General features: G+C 43.1%; 2 protein-coding genes across 3 annotated transcripts; one reads left to right on the top strand and one right to left on the bottom strand.

Moving 5' to 3' along the window:
* Nucleotides 1–13: 13 nt before the first annotated feature.
* Nucleotides 14–12469, bottom strand: fuca2 (alpha-L-fucosidase 2). Its single transcript, XM_055863785.1, has 7 exons — nucleotides 12154–12469; nucleotides 11744–11931; nucleotides 11192–11531; nucleotides 6123–6333; nucleotides 5376–5566; nucleotides 1344–1452; nucleotides 14–1066 (listed from the first exon to the last, which is right to left on the bottom strand). Exons 1-7 carry the CDS (start codon nucleotides 12345–12347, stop codon nucleotides 929–931), a joined length of 1371 nt encoding a protein of 456 aa, XP_055719760.1. The 5' UTR covers nucleotides 12348–12469; the 3' UTR covers nucleotides 14–928.
* Nucleotides 12470–12514: 45 nt separating this feature from the next.
* LOC129811969 (putative deoxyribonuclease TATDN3) lies at nucleotides 12515–22600 on the top strand. 2 transcript variants are annotated; one of them, XM_055863787.1, is made up of 9 exons: nucleotides 12515–12712; nucleotides 12833–12865; nucleotides 13340–13498; nucleotides 13607–13669; nucleotides 15533–15642; nucleotides 15787–15842; nucleotides 18725–18837; nucleotides 19111–19188; nucleotides 21819–22600. In XM_055863787.1, the coding sequence occupies exons 1-9, from the start codon at nucleotides 12659–12661 to the stop codon at nucleotides 21960–21962; spliced, it is 810 nt and encodes a 269-aa protein (XP_055719762.1). In that variant the 5' UTR covers nucleotides 12515–12658; the 3' UTR covers nucleotides 21963–22600. The 2 variants fall into 2 exon arrangements, with proteins under 2 accessions (XP_055719762.1, XP_055719761.1); XM_055863786.1 differs by having other exon boundaries at nucleotides 19108–19188.
* Nucleotides 22601–26728: the final 4128 nt, after the last annotated feature.

The raw sequence follows: 26728 nt of genomic DNA, 5'->3' as shown, positions 1-26728 counted from the left end.
AGTTAGAGGTTAATTCAATTCAAATGAATTTTATTTATATCATTTGTAAAGCCATACAACACAATTAAAACGTATCAAATGCATTCAATTCCTAATAAAATGACATATGGATTGGCATTAGTTGATGGTCAGTCACAATCCTGAAAACAAATCTGACAAAAGCCTTTGAAATTCACATGTTCAATTTCAGTGCATACAGTATCAATCCCTTATAGAAAAAGTGCAAAAATCATTATGAAACACCCATCACAAGAATTATTCAAGTAATTTAAAATCAATTTCATTAGCCTTAACTAAAATAAAAAAACAGATGAAACAATGTTGTTTACATTCAGGATCTATACTGGCCTCAGTTTCAGAATTACCATCGTTCTCCACAAAGAAAGGTCCTCCCCACACACACTTTTAAAAAAACTTGTGAACTTTTGGTTTAAACAATTGGTCTAAAATGACCAATTGGCTAGGTTGGGTTGATAAAAGCTAGCAGCTAGCCATTTTAGACCAATGGTTTAAACCATGGTCTAAGCAAAAGTATATCCCTTCTGTAAAGGAGTGGCACATGACCTGCAAGCTCTTTGACTTCCTCGCAATTATATAAACTGAGTGTGCTCATTTTGAATTGACAGGTGCCCCAGGTGGGTGGAGGTTTCACTTCAGGACCATTGGAATGGTTTAAAATGTGCAAACTCACCAGGCAATGCAAAACAAATGCACCCATAGTTGAGAAGCAAGAAAAAACAGCTAGTCCAACAGGTCTGCAGTGGCCTTGCACTGCACCCCTCTGCTTAAAACTGGGTCATATTCAGTAGGCACAGAACAGAAGAAAAAGGACAAACAAACTATCTGAACTTGTTCAATAAGAAGCACTTGTTATTGTTTTCTGTTTGTAATTTTTTTTGTGCTAATAAACACGACCCTGCATTCTTTCCTATGCGGCACCTGTCAGGCGTAGGGTCCAGGCCCAGCGACATGGCATTTGACTGTAAGACAGTTCAGGCAGAAACACCTTCAGACCACGAGGCTTCACCGGCTCCCAGTACAGTGGCTTGTGACCAAGCAGCACCACCTGTGCAAATAACAGGTGATCAGAGTGGAAATGCAGATTTGGTAGCTGTTCTACCAGTCTGTCCTGTTTTCCAGATGTAAAAAAAAAAAAACTGGTGTATTGTTCCCTTTCATCAACTGTAAACCAACACTACCTGGTTGTATATATTTAAATGGACATTCAGTCAGTATATCATACATTTTCTTTTCACTAATAATAATACAATATTTTCAATCTAATTACACATTCTACATGTGAAAAGGTATACAAAAAGTAGCGGTGTGATGCTGTATCTTACCTGAGTCTTTCCTGTAGAAACAATAGGTTCATTCAGAACAACATATCCACTTGGAGGCCAGTCCAGGAGAACTGCATAGATGGCCTTGTCCTGTGGTTTAGCAGTGTACCTATTGGGACGCAGTCAAAAGCAATAATGAGCCGTTTATTAGTGAAAAGCTGTGCCTTTTTTTAATAAGAAATGTTCACTTTGATTTAAACTAGAGGACAAACAAGTTTTGGAACATATGGTTCCTTTTGTGGGCTTATATCGAAAGCCTGTCATGAGAGTGTCTGGTAGGCATACTGTGACCATAGAACATATAGGCCTATCCTTTCTGCCACACGAATCGGGGAACTAAATGACTAGCTAAGAACTAGACGCCAGGGGTGATGCTGTCATTCTGGTCTCCTGCTGTGGTGTTAATAATAATACATTATTATTATTAGCTTTAGGAATCACACTTTAAATCTTGTATTTATTACTGACTTGAAATGCCATTCAAACTTTAAAAAACAGGCAGACTGGTCCGGACTAGGTTGCTTGTTTACAACTTTTTGGTAACATGTATACTTTTTGCAGGAGTGAGTGATGGGATTTCCTCAACATTCTAAAGCTCCCATTGTTAAAAACTCCCCTTCTTAAGATGTGACTTCCATCATTCCGCTGGCTACGTCCCTTCCGTCCCTTCCGTCTTCAAGAGAGCGAGAGTTGCACCCCTTCTGAAAAAACCTACACTCGATCCCTCCGATGTCAACAACTACAGACCAGTATCCCTTCTTTCTTTTCTCTCCAAAACTCTTGAACGTGCCGTCCTTGGCCAGCTCTCCCGCTATCTCTCTCAGAATGACCTTCTTGATCCAAATCAGTCAGGTTTCAAGACTAGTCATTCAACTGAGACTGCTCTTCTCTGTATCACGGAGGCGCTCCGCACTCCTAAAGCTAACTCTCTCTCCTCTGCTCTCATCCTTCTAGACCTATCGGCTGCCTTCGATACTGTGAACCATCAGATCCTCCTCTCCACCCTCTCCGAGTTGGGCATCTCCGGCGCGGCCCACGCTTGGATTGCGTCCTACCTGACAGGACGCTCCTACCAGGTGGCGTGGCGAGAATCTGTCTCCTCACCACGCGCTCTCACCACTGGTGTCCCCCAGGGCTCTGTTCTAGGCCCTCTCCTATTCTCGCTATACACCAAGTCACTTGGCTCTGTCATAACCTCACATGGTCTCTCCTATCATTGCTATGCAGACGACACACAATTAATCTTCTCCTTTCCCCCTTCTGATGACCAGGTGGCGAATCGCATCTCTGCATGTCTGGCAGACATATCAGTGTGGATGACGGATCACCACCTCAAGCTGAACCTCGGCAAGACGGAGCTGCTCTTCCTCCCGGGGAAGGACTGCCCGTTCCATGATCTCGCCATCACGGTTGACAACTCCATTGTGTCCTCCTCCCAGAGCGCTAAGAACCTTGGCGTGATCCTGGACAACACCCTGTCGTTCTCAACTAACATCAAGGCGGTGGCCCGTTCCTGTAGGTTCATGCTCTACAACATCCGCAGAGTACGACCCTGCCTCACACAGGAAGCGGCGCAGGTCCTAATCCAGGCACTTGTCATCTCCCGTCTGGATTACTGCAACTCGCTGTTGGCTGGGCTCCCTGCCTGTGCCATTAAACCCCTACAACTCATCCAGAACGCCGCAGCCCGTCTGGTGTTCAACCTTCCCAAGTTCTCTCACGTCACCCCGCTCCTCCGCTCTCTCCACTGGCTTCCAGTTGAAGCTCGCATCCGCTACAAGACCATGGTGCTTGCCTACGGAGCTGTGAGGGGAACGGCACCTCAGTACCTTCAGGCTCTGATCAGGCCCTACACCCAAACAAGGGCACTGCGCTCATCCACCTCTGGCCTGCTCGCCTCCCTACCACTGAGGAAGTACAGTTCCCGCTCAGCCCAGTCAAAACTGTTCGCTGCTCTGGCACCCCAATGGTGGAACAAACTCCCTCACGACGCCAGGACAGCGGAGTCAATCACCACCTTCCGGAGACACCTGAAACCCCACCTCTTTAAGGAATACCTAGGATAGGATAAAGCAATCCTTCTGACCCCCCCCCCCCCTTAAAAGATTTAGATGCACTATTGTAAAGTGGCTGTTCCACTGGATGTCATAAGGTGAATGCACCAATTTGTAAGTCGCTCTGGATAAGAGCGTCTGCTAAATGACTTAAATGTAATGTAAATGTAAAATGTAAACTGATTTCACACAAATCAGCTACTTTGACCACTCCCAACAAGCTAGAAAAAAAACTTAAAATGTAAGGGAAAACTTGGTATAGTTATATTCTCTGCTGTTCAAATCTTAAAATTAGAACAGAAATATATTCCACCAATCAAACGATACAGCTGTTTTAGTAAAGGCGTCAAACTACTTTTTATCTCAACTTTTAAACACAACTGAAAATGTGACCACTTTTCCAACAACTTAGACAGTATGACTTAGTCTACTTCTCTGCTTTACAAAATCAGCAATCATAATATAAATATATTCTACCAAATCAGGAGATACAGCTCTGTTAGTATTATTTCAGTAATCTATTCCTCTATTTTTATTAAACCTTTGTTTCCTCATATATCTCTCAGAACATGAATGTTTTTAACCCTTTCCACCTTGCATCGATTTTGGGGGGTTACATTTATCTGCGCACAGTGTGCTTCTGTTGGAAGTAAGCATCATGTGTTGAATTTGCCATCACGTTGAAAGAGCCTGCGTGCTGGCTGCTCTGATGAACTCTCCTTTTACTACGGAGTAATTACTTAACTACAGATGTGTCGAGTAAATCAAGTGCTATTTGCATGAGAAAAGGTCATAGAATGCATTTGCTCCATTGTTAACATTTTTGTTGGTGGCCCAGTCTGAGGGTATTGACAAATTAAGGAGTGTGGCTTTAAGCATCCTCATCACAAGCTCCACAAACCCTGCTTGTTTGCCAACTTAACTCTAGAATCTACCCCTCTTGTTAATAAACATGTTTCCTCATATCTCTCTGAACATTAAAAAGTATTTTAAGACTAAACATGACAACGTGAGGCTTTGGCCTTGTTCTTGGATCCTGAAATGCTGATAAAGCTTTGATTAAGGGTCCTAGCACATTTTACTAAACAGTATATTCCAAATAGTATGTGGTACGATTAGTACACAGTATGTAGTTTTAGTAAGTAGTAGGCATGACAGATTTCAGACACAGTCTCTTTACTAGTCTGACAGTTTGTGAAGGAATAGTCATTGCGATCAAATTGCCACTCCATTTAGGGCAACAACGGCCATTTCCAATATGTCAAATTTGATCAAACTTGTCAGGATTGTAGAACCCACCAACAGTAACTGTCAGTAATATTACACTCAATCTACATAGAGTAGACTGAGAAACCAAGATGGCAGCATGTCAGGCTTTGTCTGTGGTAGTGTTTGTAGTCCAATGTTCGTAAGTCAAATTGACCATTTTATCGTGCCGTGACCTAACCCAAAATGTAATTTTTTAAATGTATTGTTGTGCAGCAACACTGAAAAAGGCCTTTGCTGAACTGCAATGTGCCTTTACTATTGTCCAGGCTCAGCTCTATCAGCTGAAGTCGCTTTGAAATGGTGACAAAAAAAGTTGATGGTTTTCAGGAAATTTAAGATGAAACTTCCATGTATAGTCACCATGCAGGGCAAGCACATAGAAAGGGTATCAACTTACAAATACCTGTGTTTCTTGTTACCTGTCTTACTTTTAGGTCTTGTGAAAAAGCTCAACCTCAAGTTGAGTTTTTATTTTCAAAATAAGTCATGTGTCATTATGTATGCTGGACACTGTACCATGGGGCGCTGAGGCTTGTTACAAACGCCAAAGCTCTCACCCATTTAAAAAATTACTAAAATAGCCTCTAACTTCTAAACTTCTTCTACTAACATAAAACTACTTCTGGACAGCTGAAGAAAGTCAAAAAATTTCTTCATGATAAAAAAAAAGAGAATCTAGTTACTATTACTATTATCATTATGAACTTACCAGATGCCAGGTATGATGCTGTCGTTCTGGGCCCTCCATGCGGTGGTGTTGTAGATGGCCTCTCCATTGACCCCCAGCCACTGACCCATCTGCCTCAGACGCTCCTCAAAGATGGGGGCGATGCGTCCGTCGTGCGTAGGTCCGACGTTCAGCAGCAGATTCCCGCCACAGGACACAGTCTCCACCAACGTCTGAATCACGCAAGACACAAGTATGCACTCATAAAGCCTTTATGACAGCTATATGAAATATTATAACATCTTCCATAGGCAGGAATGCAGCCGACCCTGCACTGCTCCCAGCAACATTTTGTCGCGGAGTTTAGTTGTGTGGGGCTGGAAAAGTAACCACATTTCAGTCTGTAACAAAATACATTTCTACTAGTTTCGTACATATTCTACTGTAGTGTACAATTATTAGTCTAGCAGAGAAGAATGAAGCCAAGCAAGTCATGCTGTAGAGTAGAGCATTTAGGTTACCCAAAAAAAACAGTTGTAAAGTGTTATACAAGAAACATACAGGACCAGCAGCATTTCAAAAACAAGTCAAAAGACTTTAGACTGAGTGCACTTTACAGTTAAATTATGCTGTTTATGAGGTCATACTAAAACAGGATTATGACCGAGTCAGCTACAAAACGTTTGTTATGGTATTGGAAGAAGTTTTATTGGGTAGTAAGAGATCTTAAGGATCTGAATCTCCTGTTTACCATAAAATAAAGTGCTTTCAGAACCATTTAAAACTGACCGCCACAAGCTGCTCGATAGTGAAGTAGTCTTTAAGCTGGGCGTTTCTCCTGTAACCCCAGGAACCTTTGTCTATCGAAAAGCAGTTCTCCCATTTGTGTTTGAGCAGGTGTCCGGGCTGGTAGCGATCGTCGCAGGTGTAGTAGCCTCCATGGGTACAGATGCTTCCATAGCCCCAACGATCATTGGTCACCACGGTCTCTCGCACTGGGCTTTGGGGGGGGGGGGCACATTCAATGAAATCACATCATGACGCATGTGATGTTTATACCGTTGGTGCATACATCATACTCCATAGCATTAACTGACACATTAAATAGACCTATAAACTTCTAAAAGACATTGGTGTAGATTTGTATACATTTACGGCCAGTTTCCCTGGACACTACTGTAATAATTTGTAGTTACAGTGTAATACCATGTAACTGGTGTTAAATGCAGTCTGTAATTACAGGTGTGTAACAACGAATGCTTGTTACAAATGTTAAAGTTTCCGATCCCAACGCACCATATTTCAGCCTGCGTAAAACACGTGATAAGTGTAAGCCAATTGAAAACCGACCACCTCATTGACAACTCTGCAATTAAGATCTGGAGTCTGATGCCCAGGCCCAATGGCAAAAAACGGGTTCACATCAAACAAATAAAAAGTTATAATTTAGTGGTGCAATTGACAATGGGTCAATTACTTTAACCATCAATTAACCATTTTTAGACACATTAATAAAGAGCTATGGTTCAAATTGTGAGATAGGCTTACAATTTGGCAAGCACGAATAGCTATTAAGCGTGGTTGAATAATGGTTTATAAATGCATTTAAAAATGGTCATAAGACAAACTTTTATTCCATCATGTAACCTTGCAAGGGTTTCACTGATGAGGAGCACTCCCTTTGATGGGATGCATTGGTGCAATTATTTATTTATACCAGGAATTATTGCATCATGTCAAGATCTGCCCATTTGCGCAACACGCTCAACATAACGACGACCTCGAACGTGCCTACATGTGTTGACACTGACATGTAACAGTGCGAAAAGAGCGGCGGTCGAGTAGATGGTCAGTGTGCAAAATCCAGACATGAAAGATTGCCGTGAAAGAAACATATGCGTTGTAGGTCAAAAACGTAAACACAGGACAGAAAGTTTCCCATGCAATTTGTTTTGCTTTTTTGGATACAATAATTGTGCTAAACGATTTAACATTGGTAGTTAGCTACCGAGGTAAAGAAAGATTCAGGTTGGATATTCGCCTGTAGTTTTCCTTACGTCAACCAACAGCAGTTAGGGACCGTCAACATAATGACAAATCAAATTTTCAATAGCTCTTTAACCTTTACTCATAAAAAGAAACGTTCAAACTGGTTCTAGCAAACCCGATGGCATAAACAAACATTGCACACTTTTTTATTGTCGATATACATCTCGCACTATTTTAAATTATTTATTTACATTTCAATAGCTCCTTGGTCATGTGACCTACTGGACCCAAAGAAGGTTCAAAATGTCCACTGACTACCCTTCTATATTGCACACCCTTTAGTTTGTCCATTTTCATCTCACACGATTTTACATACATTTTTCAAACTTTGTAATTTTAAAAGCTCCTTGGTAATGAGACCTACTGACCTCAAACTACTTTCAGAATGTCCACGGACTGGCGTTGACGGACGCCACGAGGCATCCAGTGAGGTAACGCAACTGATCCCGGATAAGCTGGCGGGAGCCCCAGGGAGAGTTCTTTTCTTTGTGAAGGACAGGGCACCCTGGAATGGGTTCGCCCCGAGAGAGGGGTCCAAGACCTGGAAAGCGTTGCGGTTTCGGTGGCGTCCGGTGAGCTTTCCCTGGCCCTTAATTCCGGGGGAGATGGTGGAAATCTCACGGGGGTTCGTCGGGGGTTCGTCGGGGTGGTGTCTGTCGGCGGGCCGAAGGCGGACCGGTGGGGGGGGTTGGGTCTGGCAACTCTGGACACGTGCCCGGCCCTTCTTGCGGATCTCCCCAGCTACGGCGCTCGCCGGGGAGGTCTCCTCTACGCTCACTAGACTTGAGGCGGAGACTAAACCCATTGGCTCCGCAGTGATAGGGCATTGCATGGATCTGTCTCATGCCCTACGAAGTGGGGAGAGGTATCTCCAGCTTGTCTGGGGAGGGAGGCCTACCTCTGATGTGGGTAGTACCATCCACGCCCATTGATTTGCTGCGGAACCATAAAACGGACGGAAGAAGCCTAGGTTCCCACTGGGCACGGATCACTGAATGTCAACTTGATGAAATTTAACGGTGCGTACCCACCTGCTGCGGTTGCACTCAAATCACCCGTGGGGTGACTGTGACCCCCCCATGTCAAGGTGAGGAAAGGGGATGGTTCTTTTCTGTTGCTTCTTCCGGCACCCGGTCGATGGTGCCGCTAGATACTGCATTGGGTATTTGGTTCTCAAGCCTATAAGTATTGCGCTGGCACTTGATATTGATTGGGTGTAAAAACACCCAACTGATGCCCAGTTTGTAAGACAGAAAAGCCTCTGATGATACCACCGGGCGTGACTCAAATGGATGTCAATTTGATAATATCTGACCGTAGCATGCTACCCTTCGCGGTCGCACTCAAACCACCTTCGGCGTGGCTGTGACCCCCCCCCCCCCCCCCCCCCCCCATATCAAAGCGAGGAAATTCGATGAAGCTGGGGTAAACGGCGGGAGATAATTAAGAGTCTCTTGAGGCATCCAAATTCATCGTAATCTAGTGACGAGCATGAATGGATGAATGAGACTCCCACTGTCCCTACCTACCATCTGGTGAAACCACAGCCAAGGGAACGGGCTTGACGGAATCAGTGGGGAAAGCAGACCCTGTTGAGCTTGCTGCCCCTCTCCTGATGCACACCGCATGTTTGTGGGTAACCTGGTGCTAAATCACTCATAGACAACCGGATTCTGGGTCAAGGTTTCGTACGTAACAGCTCACTCGCTGCGATCTATTGAAAGTCAGCCCTTGATCCAAGCTTTTGTCGGGGACGGAAGGCATCTTCCTACAACATCCTCCTTCTTTACTTACGGTTACCAGGTGCACGGAGAAGGGCCAAGGGCCAGACACAGAGTGTGAGAGAGCCTAGGCAGGCGGGTAGAAGGCATTAGACATTGGACTCTGGATAGTTAGGGGGCTAGGTGGTGGTCGTCCATCCGCCCGGGCCCGTCCTCTGGTGGGACTGAGTCAGGTTGGGACTCTGTGGAAGTCAAAAGGTCACCAGGTGCACAAGGAGGCCTCCCCCAAGGCGGGTGGCACTCAGAGTCCGAGCTGGGGCGGCCGGACTCAGGGGCTGGGGGCAGCACTCAGGCTGTGGAGGTTTGGGACTTAGTTTCTGAGTGGATAAAAGCGGACGGGTCACCAGGTGCACAGAGCTTGTTTCAGGTTACCAGGTGTACAAGGAGGCCTCCATCAAGGTGGGGGGGCACTCAGAGTCCAAGCAGGGGCCGCCAGATTTGGGGGCTGGGGGCAGCAGAGGTTGGAGTGGGGACTTAGTCTGTGAGCAGTAAAAAGGTGGGCGGGTCACCAGGTTTACAGAGCCTGTTTCGGGTTACCGGGTGCGCGTGGTTCCTGACAGCGGGACTATAGAAGTCTTAGTATTTCCAGGGAGTAAGCTATACTCTAAGGCCAATGGAGAGGGGTGTTGACCAGGTAGGGAGAGTAGGTGTGGAAGCCTGGAGGTCTGTAGTTCCAGGGAGTAAGCTATACACGCTCAGGCCCAGGGAGAGGGCAGGTAAGCGGGCAGGGAGTTTAGGCCTAGAGTTCAGGAGTCAGAGGTCACCAGGTCAATGGGGGCCTACCTGGAGGTCAGGAAGGCCCCAGGGAGAAGGCCCAAGTGAAAAGGTGTGTGAGTGACACTGTCTTTCAGGGGGGCATGGCAGGCAAATTAATATAAAATCGTGTGAGATTAAAATGGACAAACTAAAGGGTGTGCAATATAGAAGGGTAGTCAGTGGACATTCTGAACCTTGTTTGAGGTCAGTAGGTCACATCACCAAGGAGATATTGAAATTCAAGTTGGAGGATAGACACACTAGTACACCACAAAGTGCATGTAATATCTACAAAAGTACAATGTAATTACTAGGTGTTACACAGGATTTAGCTAGTTAAAATGAAGTGTAACACCTAGTAATTACATTGTACTTTTGTAGATATTACATGCACTTTGTGGTGTACTAGTGTGTCTATCCTCCAACTTGGATGGCACTTCCGGAAGCCTTAAAATAAAGGCCAGGTTGTCAGGATGGGTAATGTACTATATAAGTACACATTAATGACAAGTAAGTATCCCTCAAGATACACTTCATTCTAAGAAGCTAAATCCTGTGTAACACCTAGTAATTACATTGTACTTATGCAGATATGACATGTACTCTGTGGTGTACTTGTGGATCACTTGGATGGCAAGGAGGTACATGTTGATATAATGGGTAACGTACACATTAAATATACGTTTTTTATTAATAGAATCTGGGATGACACCCATACGGTAGGCCCCAGTTAGTAATGTTGACCTATTTCTGATCTGTTATTGTAAACTCAACCAAGTTAACCCAGATGGTACACTTTTGGGGGGCAAGTCCTAGCAACAACATCTTGAAGAGTGCCCATTCACGGGCAGGTAATTAGAGCCTATTGAGCCTCCAACCGTTGTAATCTCGGACACCCAGTGCATCGGTCCACAAGAGATTTCAACCTTGTGACAGTTATTACTGAATCTGATGCAACAATGAAGAAACTCAACACTAAATTGAAGAATTTAGTGGAAACTTGTCCATTTGTAACAAGCATTACAGACTGCAATTACCACCAATTACATGTTAATACAGTGTAACTATGAGTTATTACAATTAACTACAATACTTGTTACAGTGTAATTACACTAATAAGGATCCCTTAAAATGAAGAGTTACCGAAATTTGCATCAACTGGAAGTGTGCAGATTTTTTCTGCTTTCTCCAGTTTTGCATTTTGCCTCTAGCACCTTCACTAATATGTTTTGGGAGTGTGGTAGATTCTGTCTATTATCTCTATGACTGTACCTCTCGTTGTATAGCCAAGCCAGGAATCCGGTGCTGTTCCAGTATTTATCAGGAGCATCCCCATCTCCATCGGACCACAGCAGCTCCGGCTTGTACTTGTTGATGATCTCATACAGCTCGGGCAGCGTCTTAGTGGTGGGGAAGAGGTTGGTAGTGTATAGGTTGGCAGCATCCTGCTTGTAAAGCGGGTTAAACCACTCAAACAGAGAGTGGTACAGTCCCAGACGCAGGTCGCTGTTGGCTCTGAGTGCTCCAGCCATTTCTCCGACAAGGTCACGTTTTGGACCCACGTCCACTGCGTTCCAGTTCCAGGAGTTCTCCGAACCCCACAGAGTGAAGCCTGCAGATAGAACAATAACAATAAACCACAAATACATTTTTATAGGCCTAATCTAGTGGAATCATATGTATTACTTTATTAAAATGGCTACAGCTTATCAGTGGATAATGCATCACACACACACACACACACACACACACACACACACACACACACACACACACACACACACACACACACACACACACACACACACACACACACACACACACCTTCATGGTGTTTCGTGGTGAGGACAATATATTTTGCCCCGGATGAGGCAAAGATGTCAGTCCATTGTTTGGCATCAAAGAACTCAGCTGTAAACTGTGGTGCAAAGTCTTGATACTTGAAGTCTGGAGGATAATTCTTCTGCATGAAGTCAACATAGGACTTTATCTTCTGCCCCTGCCAAAACCACCTGTAATAAACATCCACACAAATGATAAAACATAATTTTTTAAATATGGGCTTGGGGAGTGAGGTACAGTTGATCAAAACATTTAAATTCTTCAGTAATTTATATCATTTATTGAATTGACCACAGCAGGAAATGTAGATTGTGCATTTAAAGTAGGACTAATGATGAAGAAACAGCGTATTACTTTCTGTACTGCACAAAAGTATAGGCTAACCAGCTTACCAGAACCACTCGCTCCCAAAGCTTGGAACAGAAAACACTCCCCAGTGAATGAATATTCCGAACTTGGCCTGGTCATACCACTCTGGCAAAGGTCGGGAGTCGATGGATTCCCAGGTAGGCTCATATTTACAACTGCATACAGTAATCATCAGGAGCAGTGCGACAGAAATGAGGGCTAACTTTGAAGAAGCCATAACTCCTACGAAGTCAGGTAACCGAAATCGGCGTTCAGTTGAGTTTTGCAACTAAAATAGCTTGCTGATATCACATGATGCTTCCGCAAATGAATCACATGAGAAAAACAGGAACACCTTTGCTAAAAAAACAATAGACTCCGCTCATTGGACGCTGATTGGATAATGAAAACGGTGACGAACCAGGAAGTGGAATCCACAATATTTTCTTTACGTGACAATTTGGGGAGAGCTTTTGCAGAGCATGTTTCTATGAAAATTATAGCCTATTTAGTCTCAATTTCTCCACCTTTAAATAAATAAAATTATCCATGAAGGGCTTTATTGACTGCCACTGTCACATCTCTGCAGGAGATTTCGACAATGTAGGACTTTTACGTCACGCATATTGTATTAAAGCTTTACCAATTGTTGGTTCTGTATTAGATATGACAGTCTGTTTGTTTTGTCTAATGCTTTAATCAATTTATTGTATTTTCTTTCAGGACATAGAAGATGTGATTGAGAATTCTAAAAAGGTAACTGTAACTTGTTCAGTTGTTGTTGCGAATGTCGTAGTCCAGGGGAGGGCCCCTAGTCATTTGCGTGTCCTAATGGTATACATTTTACCACTAGCCGGCCTCTGCCAAGTACCCTACCCTGAACTTTAGTACTTTTACTAGCCGGCTACCACAAGGTCCTCAACTCTGCACCTTAGAGACTGCTGCACTATGTACATAGTCATTGAACACTGGTCACTTTAATAATGTTTACGTTACTGTTTTACCCACTTCATATGTATATACAGTATTCTAGACAAGGCTAATTCTATATAACTACTGCTGTACACACCTTTTCTATTCATATACTGTCCATAATGTCTATACACACTATGAACATTTTTAATGTGTGTATTGTTAGGTATTACTGCACTGTTGGAGCTAGGAACATAAGCATTTTGCTACACCTGCAAAATATTTTTTCGTGACCAATACAACTTTATTTTATTTCAGGCTGGGCTTTTAGCACTACTAGCAGTAGCAGAAAATGTTGGAGAGTTTGAAAAGATTATACAGCTGTCACAGAGGTTCCCAGGCTTTATTTTCCCTTGTTTAGGAGTCCATCCTATACAGGGTACAGCTCCTGAGCCACAGAGAGGAGCCTTACTCCAGGTATGTTCCCCAAACAAAGATCATAATCTTCATCGCCACCACCATCATCAACATAATGCATGTCTACTACGGCACTGTTTGTTAAATGGTCATATTTTCTCTATGCAGGATTTAGATGCTGCTTTGCCCCTGATAGAGAAATATAAAGACCATCTTGTTGCTATTGGGGAGGTAAGTAGTCTTTGTATTGATTTTGTGTGTAAATTGATACAGATCCACACTATTCTCGTCCAGCAGGCAAAACTCTCTATACACTGCCTTTCAAAAGTATTCTTACCCCTTGGATTTCTTCACATTTTATCATGTTACAAAGTGGGATTAAAATACATTTAATTTGCATTTGTTTGTCAACAATCTACTAAAAATACTCTAATGTCAAAGTGGAAGAAAATGTATATTTGTTTAAAAGATTAATCAAATTTACATAACTAAAATATAGTTGTTACATAAATATTCAGCCCTTTTGTTTAGGCAACCCTAAATTAGTTCAGGAGTTGAATTTGACTTAATAAATCACATAAGTTGCATGGACTCACTCTTTGTGAAATAATTGGCTTTGACATGTTTTTTTTTCATGACTAACCCTTCCTCTGTCCCCCATACATACAACATCTGTAAGGTCCCTCAGTCAAGTATTGAATTTCAAGCACAGATTCAACTACAAAGACCAGGGAGCATTTCAAATTAGTTGATGGGTAACAATAATAAATCAGACATTGAATATCTCTTTAAGCATGGTCAAGTTAATAATTATGTTGTGGATTATGTATTAAAACACCCAGACACGGCCTCCCGGGTGGCGCAGTGGTCTAGGGCATTGCATCGCAGCACTAGCTGCGCCACCAGAGACTCTGGGTTCGCGCCCAGGCTCTGTCGCAGCCGGCCGCGACCGGGAGGTCCGTGGGGCGACGCACAATTGGCCTAGCGTCGTCCGGGTTAGGGAGGGTTTGGCCGGTAGGGATATCCTTGTCTTATCGCGCACCAGCGACTCCTGTGGCGGGCCGGGCCAGTGCGTGCTAACCAAGGGAGCCAGGTGCACGGTGTTTCCTCCGACACATTGGTGCGGCTGGCTTCCGGGTTGGAGGCGCGCTGTGTTAAGAAGCAGTGCGGCTTGGTTGGGTTGTGTTTCGGAGGACGCATGGCTTTCGACCTTCATCTCTCCCGAGCCCGTACGGGAGTTGTAGCGATGAGACAAGATAGTAATTACTAGCAATTGGATACCACAAAAATTGGGGAGAAAAGGTGGTAAAATTTAAGAATAAAATAAAATAAAAAACACCCAGACACATCGAAGATACAGTCGTCCTTCTGAACTAAGCTGCAGGACAGAAATGAAGGGATCAGGGGTGTTACCATGAGGCCATTGGTGATTTTAAAACAGTTCAATGGCTGTGATAGGAAAAAACTGAGGATGGATCAACAACATTGTAGTGACTACACAATAATGACTTCAATGACAGAGTGAAAGAATACAAATATACAGAATACAAATATTTAAAAACATGCATTTTGAATGCAACAAGGCGCTAAAGTAATACTGCAAAAAGACACGGCAAAGGAATACACTTTTCGGCCTGAATGCAAAGCTTTATGTTTCTGGCAAATCCAACACAACACGTCACTGAGTAACTGCCTTCTTATTTTCAAGCATGGTGGTGGCTGCATCATGGTATGGGTATGCTTGACATCGGCAAAGACTGGGGAGTTTTCAGGATAAAAAGAGACCGGATGGAGCTAGACACAGGCAAAATCCTAGAGGAGAACCTGCTTCAGTCTGCTTTACACCAGACACTGGAAGAGTAGTTCACCATTCAGCAGGACAATAACCTACAACACAAGGTTAAATCTACACTGGAGTGACTCACAGCTGTAGTCGCTGTATTGAAGAAATCCAAGGGGTATGAATACTTTTGCAATGCACTGTATGTGGTAATAAGTCTGGGGCTGGGGTTAGATCCACACTAGACAGTAACTAAGTGGTTGGTTGAGGATCTTACATCACTGATAATCAGTCATCATTGCCTTCACTTATAGGTAGGCTTGGATTTCACCCCCAGATTTGTCAATGGTGACGCAGACAAAGACAGTCAAAGACAGGTGCTTATTCGGCAGGCAGAGATTGCAAAACAACTGGACCTTCCGCTGTGAGTCCTACACTAATATAAACCAAATCAAAATTATTGATCATGCGTTGTTGTTGGCATTGATACATTTTCCTCGCAGTCCATTTGTTTTAATCAATATATCTTGTCAGATGTTTTTTGTAACATGGTGTATCAATTGTTTAGAAATGTCCATTCAAGATCTGCAGGCAGACCTACTATACACCTGCTAAAGGAACAAGGTAATTTCATATACACTGCTCAAAAAAATAAAGGGAACACTTAAACAACACAATGTAACTCCAAGTCAATCACACTTCTATGAAATCAAACTGTCTGCTTAGGAAGCAACACTGATTGACAATAAATTTCACATGCTGTTGTGCAAATGGAATAGACAAAAGGTGGAAATTATAGGCAATTAGCAAGACACCCCCAAAAAAGGAGTGATTCTGCAGGTGGTGACCACAGACCACTTCTCAGTTCCTATGCTTCCTGGCTGATGTTTTGGTCACTTTTGAATGCTGGCGGTGCTCTCACTCTAGTGGTAGCATGAGACGGAGTCTACAACCCACACAAGTGGCTCAGATAGTGCAGTTCATCCAGGATGGCACATCAATGCGAGCTGTGGCAAAAAGGTTTGCTGTGTCTGTCAGCGTAGTGTCCAGAGCATGGAGGCGCTACCAGGAGACAGGCCAGTAAATCAGGAGACGTGGAGGAGGCCGTAGGAGGGCAACAACCCAGCAGCAGGACCGCTACCTCCGCCTTTGTGCAAGGAGGTGCACTGCCAGAGCCCTGCAAAATGACCTCCAGCAGGCCACAAATGTGCATGTGTCAGCATATGGTCTCACAAGGGGTCTGAAGATCTCATCTCGGTACCTATTGGCAGTCAGGCTACCTCTGGCGAGCACATGGAGGGCTGTGCGGCCCCACAAAGAAATGCCACCCCACACCATGACTGACCCATCGCCAAACCGGTCATGCTGGAGGATGTTGCAGGCAGCAGAACGTTCTCCACGGCATCTCCAGACTCTGTCACGTCTGTCACATGTGCTCATGTGCTCAGTGTGAACCTGCTTTCATCTGTGGAGAGCACAGGGCGCCAGTGGCGAATTTGCCAATCTTGGTGTTCTCTGGCAAATGCCAAACGTCCTGCACGGTGTTGGGCTGTAAGCACAACCCCCACCTGTGGACGTCGGGCCCTCATACCACCCTCATGGAGTCTGTTTCTGACCGTTTGAGCAGACACATGCACATTTGTGGCCTGCTGGAGGTCATTTTGCAGGGCTCTGGCAGTGCACCTCCTTGCACAAAGGCGGAGGCAGTGGTCCTGCTGCTGGATTGTTGCCCTCCTACGGCCTCCTCCACGTCTCCTGATGTACTGGCCTGTCTCCTGGTAGCGCCTCCATGCTCTGGACACTACGCTGACAGACACAGCAAACCTTTTTGCCACAGCTCGCATTGATGTGCCATCCTGGATGAACTGCACTACCTGAGCCACTTGTGTGGATTGGAGACTCCGTCTCATGCTACCACTAGAGTGAGAGCACCGCCAGCATTCAAAAGTGACCAAAACATCAGCCAGGAAGCATAGGAACTGAGAAGTGGTCTGTGGTTACCACCTGCAGAATCACTCCTTTTTTGGGGGTGTCTTGCTAATTGCCTATAATTTCCACCTTTTGTCTATTCCATTTGCACAACAGCATGTGACATTTAGTGTCAATCAGTGTTGCTTCCTAAGTGGACAGTTTGATTTCACAGAAGTGTGATTGACTTGGAGTTACATTGTGTTGTTTAAGTGTTCCCTTTATTTTTTTGAGCAGTGTATAATATAGTAGTGTTTTATTTTTAGTATTTTTAAAATATTGTTTTTATTTTTACAAAGGTTCACATTTTTCTTACACTTTGACAGAGTATTTTGTGTAGATCGTTGACAAAAAAATGACAAATCCATTTTTTATTTTATTTTTATTTTTTATCCCATTTTCTCCCCAATTTTCGTGGTATCCAATCGCTAGTAATTACTACCTTGTCTCATCGCTACAGCTCCCGTACGGGCACGGGAGAGACGAAGGTCGAAAGCCATGCGTCCTCCGAAGCACAACCCAACCAGCCGTACTGCTTCTTAACACAGCGCGCCTCCAACCCGGAAGCCAGCCGCACCAATGTGTCGGAGGAAACACCGTGTACCTGGCCCCCCTTGGCTGGCGCGCACTGCGCCCGGCCCGCCACAGGAGTCGCTGGAGCGCGATGAGACAAGGATATCCCTACCGGCCAAACCCTCCCTACCCCGGACGACGCTATGCCAATTGTGCGTCGCCCCACGGACCTCCCGGTCGCGGCCGGCTGCGACAGAGCCTGGGCGCGAACCCAGAGACTCTGGTGGCGCAGTTAGCACTGCGATGCAGTGCCCTAGACCACTGCGCCACCCGGGAGGCGACAAATCCATTTTAATCCCACCTTGTAACACAACAAAATGTGGAAAAAGTCAAGGGGTGTGAACTTTCTGAAGGCACGGAATCTGCCAAGTTAATTCATATAGTAAACAATGCATGTCTCAGGACTACCTGGCCTGATGACTCCTTGCTGTCCCCACTCCACCTAACCGTGCTGCTGCTCCAGTTTCAAATGTTCTGCCGGCACCTTACAAGAACCCTGACCTGTTCACCGGACGTGCTACCTGTCCCAGACCTGCTGTTTTCAACTCTCTAGAGACAGCAGGAGCGGTAGAGATACTCTGAATGATCGGCTTTGAAAAGCCAACTGACATTTACTCCTGAGGTGCTGACCTGTTGCACCCTCGACAACCACTGTGATTATTATTATTTGACCCTGCTGGTCACATATGAACATTTGAACATCTTGGCCATGTTCTGTTATAATCTCCAACCGGCACAGCCAGAAGAGGACTGGCCACCCCTCGTAGCCTGGTTCCTCTCTAGGTTTCTTCCTAGATTCCGGCCTTTCTAGGGAGTTTTTCCTAGCCGTCGTGCTTCTACACCTGCATTGCTTGCATTGCATTGCTTGGGGTTTTTAGGCTGGGTTTCTGTACTGCACTTTGTGACATCAGCTGATATAAGAAGGGCTTTATAAATAGATTTGATTGATTTTGACTTTCCACTAGGTGTTGAGAAAGCTCTTCTTCATGCTTTTGATGGGAAACCCTCAGTTGCCATGGAGGGAGTGAAGGCTGGGTATTACTTCTCCATTCCTCCATCTATAGTAAGAAGTGAACAGGTAAAGAGTTTTTTAATTCAAACTTTATTTTTCTGTAGGTGTATTAAGGCTTTTGTTAAATTCACTTTAAATGAATTGTGATTTGATTTGTTTTCTCACACTAAGTAGTACTAACACTACAGCACTTGTTCGCTCGTTGTTAGAAAAAAAAATTGTTGATGCATTTTATCTGAACAGATGTGAGTCTTGTACTGTCTGAACTATGTCACTATGTCATGTGCTAATTTGAATTTATGTCACTTCCTTAAAAATAAAAATAAATCCCACAAGAAGCAGAAGCTAGTGAAACAGCTGCCGTTGGAGAGCATGTGTCTAGAAACCGATTCACCTGCCTTGGGTCCAGAGAAACAGGTAGGATTGTTAACTTATTTATTTACACTCAAAAACAAAATGCAATATACACTAGTGTTCAAAAGTTTGGGGTCACTTAGAAATGTCCTTGTTTTTGAAAGAAAAGCACATTTTTTGTCCATTAAATAACATCAAATTGATCAGAAATACAGTGTAGACATTGTTAATTACTGTTGTAAATGACTATTGTAGCTGGAAACGGCAGATAAAAAAAAAAAATTGAATATCGACACAGGCGTAGAGACCCATTATCAGCAACCATCTCTCCTGTGTTCCAATGGCACGTTGTGTTAGCTAATCCAAGTTCATCATTTTAAAAGGCTAATTGATCATTAGAAACCCCTTTTTCAATTATGTTAGCACAGCTGAAAACTGTTGTCCTGATATAAAAAACAATAAAACTGGCCTTTAGACAAGTTGAGTATCTGGAGCATCAGCATTTGTGGGCTCGATTACAGGCTCCAAATGTTCCGAAACAAAGACCTTTCTTCTGAAACTAGTCAGGATATTCTTGTTCTGAGAAATTAAGGCTATTCCATGCGATAAATTGCCAAGAAACGGAAGATCTCGTACAACGCTGTGTACTACTCCCTTCACAGAACAGCGCGAACTGTCTCTAACCAGAATAGAAAGAGGAGTGGGGGGCCCCGGTCCACACCTGAGCAAGAGGACAAGTACATTAGAGTGTCTAGTTTGAGAAACAGACACTTCACAAATCCTCAACTGGCAGCTTCATTAAATAGTAGTAAATAGACTCCAGGATGCTATTTTAATGGACAAAATTTTTGCTTTTCTTTCAAAAACAAGGACATTTCTAAGTGACCCCAAACTTTTGAACGTTAGTGTACATAAAACAACACAGTATATATACTGAACAAAAATATAAATGCAACATATAAAACAAGGACATTTCTAAGTGACCCCATATTTCATGAGCTGAACTTAAAGATCCCAGAAATTTTCCAAACACACTAAAATTAGATTTCTCTCAGTTGTTGTGCACAAATGTTTTTACATCCCTGTTGGTGAGCATTTCTCCTATGCCAAGATAATCCATCCACCGGACAGGTGTGGCAGATCAAGAAGCGGATTAAACGGCATGGTCATTACACAGTTGCACCTTGTGCTGGGTACAATAAAAGACATCTCTAAAATGTGCAGTTTTGTCACACAAAACAATGAACACAATGCCACAGATGTCTCAAGTTTTGAGGGAGCGTGCAATTGACATGCTGACTGCAGAGCTGTTGCCAGGTAATTTAATGTTAATTTCTCTACCATTTGGCAGTAGGTCCAACTTGCCTCACATCCGCAGACCACGTGTATGGCGTTGTGTGGGTTTGCTGATGTCAAAGTTGTGAACAGAGTGCCCCATGGTGGGGTTATGGTATGGGCAGGTATACAGTGCCTCCAGAAAGTATTCAGACCCCTTGACTTTTTCCACATTTTGTTACGTTAGTCTTATTCTAAAATATATATATTTTTTAATCCTCTTCAATTTACACACAATATCCCATAATGACAAAGTGAAAACAGGTACTTAGAAATGTTTGCAAATGTATTTTTTTTAAATGAAGGTGTGCTAAGCTTGTAGCATCATACCCAAGAAGACTTGAGGCTGTAAATGCTGCCAAAGGTGCTTCAACAAAGTCCTGAGTAAAGGGTCTGAATACTTATGTAAATGTGATATTTCAGGGTTTTATATTTTATACATTTGCAAACATTTATAAAACCTGTTATTTGCTTTGTCATTATGGGGTATTGTGTGTAGATTGATGAGAAAGAAAAAAATAATTAATCGATTTTAGATTAAGGCAGTAATGTAACAAAATGTGGAAAAATTCAAGGGGTCTGAATAGTTTCCAAATGCACCTTAAGCTACGGACAAGAAACACAATTGCATTTTGTCAAAGGCTATTTGAATGCACAGAGATACCGTGACGAGATCCTGAGGCCCAGTGTTGTGCCATTCATCAGCCGCCATCACCTCATGTTTCAGCATGATAATGCATGCCCCATGTCGCAAGGATCTGTTACACAATTCCTGGAAGCTGAAAATGTCCCAGTTCTTCCATGGCTTGCATACTCACCAGACATGTCACCCATTGAGCATGTTTGGGATGCTCTGGATCGACGTGTACGACAGCGTGTTCCAGTTCCCGCCAATATCCAGCAACTTCACACAGCCATTGAAGAGGATTGGGACAACATTCCACAGGCCACAGTCAACAGTCAACAGCCTGATCAACTCTGCGTGAGGCAAATGGTGGTCACACCAGATACTGACTGATTTTCTGATCCACACCCCTACCTTTTTTTAAGGTATCTGTGACCAAAGGATGCATATCTGTATTCACAGTCATGTGAAATCTGTATATTAGGCCCTAATGAATTTATTTCAATTGACTGATTTACTTATATGAACTATAACTCAGTAAAATATTTGAAATTGTTGTCTGTTGCATTTATATTTTTGTTCAGTGTAGATTGAAATCCATATGCCATTGACTTTATCCTGGTTTGAAAGTGGTTGTACATCAAATAATGTTTGAAAGTGATTGATGCATCTAAGAATATATTTTAGAGATGGTGTTACTAACACTAGTCATGCTTTTGCATCTTTAACATAGGTGAGAAATGAGCCAAAGAATATCTCTGTCTGCGCTGAGTACATCAGTAAGATCAAAGGGGTTCCCTTGGAAACGGTGATGGAGGTGACGACACAGAATGCCCTGCGCCTGTTCCCTCGGCTCAAGACATTACTCAGAGCCTGAACAACCAAGTCCGGGTTTCAATCCAAGGCATGTTATATAGCAGTGCATGGCTCTTGACCTTTTTAAAGGTAATTTACGCTTGAGGGAAAGGGAAACGGGGACACTTAGTCAGTTGTACAACTGAATGCATTCAACTGAAATGTGTCTTCCGCATTTAACACAACCCCTCTGAATCAGAGAGGTGTGGGGGGTCTGCCATAATCGACATCCACGTCTTCGGCGCCCGGGGAGCTGACATGCACAGTGTTTACCATGAATGTGATCTCCGCGAACGTCAGGGAAATTTTCTTTCAGTGGAGCATGGTCAGCTGTCCAGTGCTCTGCTCTATAAGAGGCCTTGGATTGAATCTCACCCTCTTGGGTGAAGTTCCTGAAAGTCACCACTGTCTCACTTTGGTGTTATATCAGCAAGAATTTAGAGGGAAATAAGGCAACAAAAAGGCCTACAAACTGAACAGCATTTATAAAGACTTTCAAGTTAGAGCTGCTTTTGGACTCTGTATGCCTTGGAGTTGATGTGTAGAGTTTAAAAAACAAACTTTGAGATTGAAATGTTTCAGTATTTCTGTTCATATCCAACATCTGTTATATAACAAACTAAATAAATATGACAAATGTATTTCTTTAAGTAAATATGATCAGATTTCTTGTGCTACATTCCTTGTGCTACATGTAAATGATGTGTTACAACGACACCAGACAATATATTTAGTTTTGGTAGACCTTGTCTGTTATCTTAATAGGAAAAACAATATTGAAAGAAACAGGAGCTTTCCCACAGAAGTGCTACACCAGGAACACAAAAGCACATCACTACACAGGAGAGTCATTTGAACATATTTCTAAAAAATCTAAATGCCTTTTTTTGGGCAGAAATGCCTTCTGGAACATGTGAACTTTCATGTGCCTTAATAACAAACTTGTATTCCATCCGTAAATTGTTAAATTACGAGCCTAGTTAGTTTAGTGATGGAAATTACAGGAACCTTCCCGCTAGCCATGATTGGCTGAGATAATGGATGGTCTGGACATGCCGGGAGATGAGTTTGGATTGGTCTGCCATGTAGCATGCTTCTGTTTATGACGTGAGCTGCTCTGTATGTGTTGATAATACTTTCTACCGCACAGTTTTTGAAATATATAACGTTAGCCATTGAGAACTACAAAAGTTTTGCTACTTTTCTAAATATTGATGCCCTGAATTTAGCAGGCGCTATCGACAGATCGGTTGGAAAAAAGTGATTTGGTACTTTCTGGATACGCCACGGTCAGTGTGATCTGGAGTAACTTGACACAATGCTGGCAAAACAAGGTGTAGCTGCAAGAGTTAAATGTGTCCAGTCTGTCGTGAAGCGTTCATCCATGTATACGGGTAAGAGTCTAGCTATATTTTCAGATATTATATGTTTCTAGTTTTGTCAGAAAGTCATTTTCATGACAAGTTAAATTGTACTGTTAGCTAGCGAACGTTAGCTTGCTGGCTCGCAAGTGAACATTATGTGTATGGTCTGTGTAGTAATATTATTCGAATCAGAAACCGTTTGCATTCTTAGTTATAGCCTTATGTTAGCGAGCTAACATTGAACCTGGTTGGTTAGCTTTAGCTACCTGCAGATTCATACTACATCTATGACAATGTTTGTATTGGTTGGTAGTAGTATGAGTTGGGATTATGCCGGTTCATTGTTTAGCGAGCTACATCTGAACAAAAGATAAGACTATATGTCTAAACAAAACACTTTTCCAGATGATTACATGACCCATCAAGTTAGCTAAGTGTGTCTGGGGTGATTCATATTTGGATGTTTACTAAACTAAACTAATCACTCTGTTTAGCAAATGGTCTCACATGTGAATCCTTAAAGAGATGGGTGGAGCTAACGCTTAAGGGGGTGTGAACGATGCTCAATGGGTGTAGACAAAGAAGAGCGCTCCAGTAGGTGTACCAAAATATTCGAGGGCCATTTTCTCAAGTGGGATTCGAAGTTTATCAACTTTCAAAGCAGAATTACTTTCCTATTGTTCTTCAACTGCAGTGTATGATATACAATTTTGTAGCTCTGAGTCTCTACTTTTATCCAATGTTTAAAAAATATATATATATATTTTTTTGCTGCATAAGACCGAATCATGGCGGTCGTTCAGAAATGTTCCTGTTTTTAAACAGCAATTTTACAGAGATTGAATTCTATATTTTACATTCAGGAGGTATACAACAAAGTATTAGAGAATAACTTGTCACTCACTGTTAACATAAATGTTATTCAAGCAGCTAGCCAGTACATGCTAGATTTTGTTCTGGGTTCGTGCTCAGTACAGCAGTAAGATCTCCCTATGACAGAACCCATAATGCGTTAAGTCATTCCCCCATAGTGGTCCCTTTAGTTCAGTCTCAACCCTCATAGTGATAGTAGTGTCAGTCCATGGGGTCCTGGTACTACATGCAGTAGACTAGCAATTCTCAACGGGTGGGTCGCGACCCTAATTTGGGTCGCAGGAGGTTTTTAGTGGGTTGCGGGTGTTATGAAAAAAATACTACAGTCTAAACTTAACCCAGGTAGAAAGTGTTGTTGTAATGAGAGCCCACGAATGGACAGAGTACCACATTCCAGGCCAAGATTTACAGTTCTGTAATTGACGCCGCCCCCTTTCAACGAGACCAATAAACTGCTATCCCTTTATCTCTTTACGACTCTGAATGGCCCTGAGTAGGTCAGGAAACATAAACCAGACCCTTCTGCAAGTCAGCAGACCACCTGGTGATCTGCATGTGTATCCCAAGAGGGCAGTCGGGAATTGTTACTCTTTGTAACGAAGAGAAAATGGCACCAAGAGTACAAAAGGACATTTAAACATGTTTTCTTCACTGTATTAAAACTGAAGGACTCATGACACGTTGATGTAACCTGAAACAATGTGATATCTTTCTTCTGATTTTCCTATGTCATATAATAAGTATAATTGGTATTTTAGTGTAACATAAAATATATGGATTTTACACAAGAAGTGTTTGTACAGGCTACATATTCTATGTTAAAGATTATGAAACAGTCTTCTGTACAAGAAAAACATGAGGCTCAGGTTTATCTCATAAGAACATTAATTTGCGGGGTTTTCCTGAACAACAGGGCGTTCGCGTTTCACACTGTCCGGCCGTTAGAGCCTGCCGGCCTTTTGAGTCTCCCTATAAATAAGAGGACTTATGAAACAAAAGTCAGATCCAGTTTTGCAAGGCGAGGCCACGCCCGTGGGACAAATGATCCCATCTCCTTGGAAATTCAAAATACAGATCGAGGAAGCCTTATTCCACTCAAACAGAAGAATCACCTGAGAGGAACTTTGCCGAACAACACACTCTGCTCACTCACGACGAAACGCTGAGTTGCATCCGTGGCCTCCAGCTGCTCTTAAATACAAGTAAAACTAAATGCATGCTATTCAACCGATCGCTGCCTGCACCTGCCCGCCCGTCCAGCATCACTACTCTGGACGGTTCTGACATAGAATATGTGGACAACTACAAATACCTAGGTGTCTGGTTAGATTGTAAACTCTCCTTCCAGACTCACATCAAACATCTCCAATCCAAAGTTAAATCTAGAATTGGCTTCCTATTTCGCAACAAAGCATCCTTCACTCATGTTGCCAAACATACCCTCGTAAAACTGACCATCCTACCGATCCTCGACTTCGGCGATGTCATTTACAAAATAGCCTCCAATACCCTACTCAATAAATTGGATGCAGTCTATCACAGTGCCATCTGTTTTATCACCAAAGCCCCATATACTACCCACCACTGCGACCTGTACGCTCTTGTTGGCTGGCCCTTGCTTCATACTAGTCGCCAAACCCACTGGCTCCAGGTCATCTACAAGACCCTGCTAGGTAAAGTCCCCGCTTATCTCAGCTCGCTGGTCACCATAGCAGAACCCACCTGTAGCACGCGCTCCAGCAGGTATATCTCTCTGGTCACCCCCAAAACCAATTCCTCCTTTGGCCGCCTCTCCTTCCAGCCCAAACAACTACCTCTTCCCCTACTGTATTTATTTATTTGTTTATTTTGCTCCTTTGCACCCCATTATTTCTATTTCTACATTGTACATTCTTCCACTGCAAATCTACCATTCCAGTGTTTTACTTGCCATGTTGTATTTACTTCGCCACCATGGCCTTTTTTTGCCTTTACCTCCCTTATCTCACCTCATTTGCTCACATTGTCTAGAGACTTATTTTTCTACTGTGTTAATGACTATGTTTGTTTTACTCCATGTGTAACTCTGTGTTGTATGTATGTGTTGAGCTGCTTTGCTTTATCTTGGCCAGGTCGCAATTGTAAATGAGAACTTGTTCTCAACTTGCCTACCTGGTTAAATAAAGGTGAAATAAAAAAATCTCCCTAAGGGGACTGAAACATTCTGTCCGGTCCGGTACGCCAGTGGTACATACACCAGTAATGTAATTGAGTATGTAGTATCATCCTCAATGAGATGGTGTTTCTCAAATCCATCATCGGAACATTTCATTCTCCTCCTAAAACAGCTACTGGAAAGTTTAGAAAGAATCAAACAGGCTAAAAAGTACCTGCTTAAACTAAAAGGAACCACCACTGTCCTTATGGCATTGCTACCTCTAAGTTTACGACACAAATCTCCAAATGAACTCTGCCAGTCTCTTAACATTGGTCTGGTTCATGCCTGCGTCTGTTGAAAACCTGCCACCTGTTCATCAGGTGTGGTTTTCAACAAGGATCATTACATGCGTTC

Source organism: Salvelinus fontinalis, chromosome 15, assembly GCF_029448725.1.
Source record: "Salvelinus fontinalis isolate EN_2023a chromosome 15, ASM2944872v1, whole genome shotgun sequence".
Taxonomy (NCBI): domain Eukaryota; kingdom Metazoa; phylum Chordata; class Actinopteri; order Salmoniformes; family Salmonidae; genus Salvelinus; species Salvelinus fontinalis.
This window is presented reverse-complemented; position numbering and strand designations above follow the sequence as displayed.

Coding starts and splice junctions, on each gene's coding strand:
- LOC129811969 (XM_055863786.1), top strand. CDS start 12,659: ATGAAGGGCTTTATTGACTGCCACTGTCACATCTCTGCAGGAGATTTC. Junction 13,499..13,606: donor AGAGAGGAGCCTTACTCCAG/GTATGTTCCCCA, acceptor TTCTCTATGCAG/GATTTAGATGCTGCTTTGCC. Junction 18,838..19,107: donor CTATAGTAAGAAGTGAACAG/GTAAAGAGTTTT, acceptor AAATCCCACAAG/AAGCAGAAGCTAGTGAAACA.
- fuca2 (XM_055863785.1), bottom strand. CDS start 12,347: ATGGCTTCTTCAAAGTTAGCCCTCATTTCTGTCGCACTGCTCCTGATG. Junction 6,334..11,191: donor GCTTGGCTATACAACGAGAG/GTACAGTCATAG, acceptor CCCCCCCCAAAG/CCCAGTGCGAGAGACCGTGG. Junction 5,567..6,122: donor CTATCGAGCAGCTTGTGGCG/GTCAGTTTTAAA, acceptor TGCGTGATTCAG/ACGTTGGTGGAGACTGTGTC.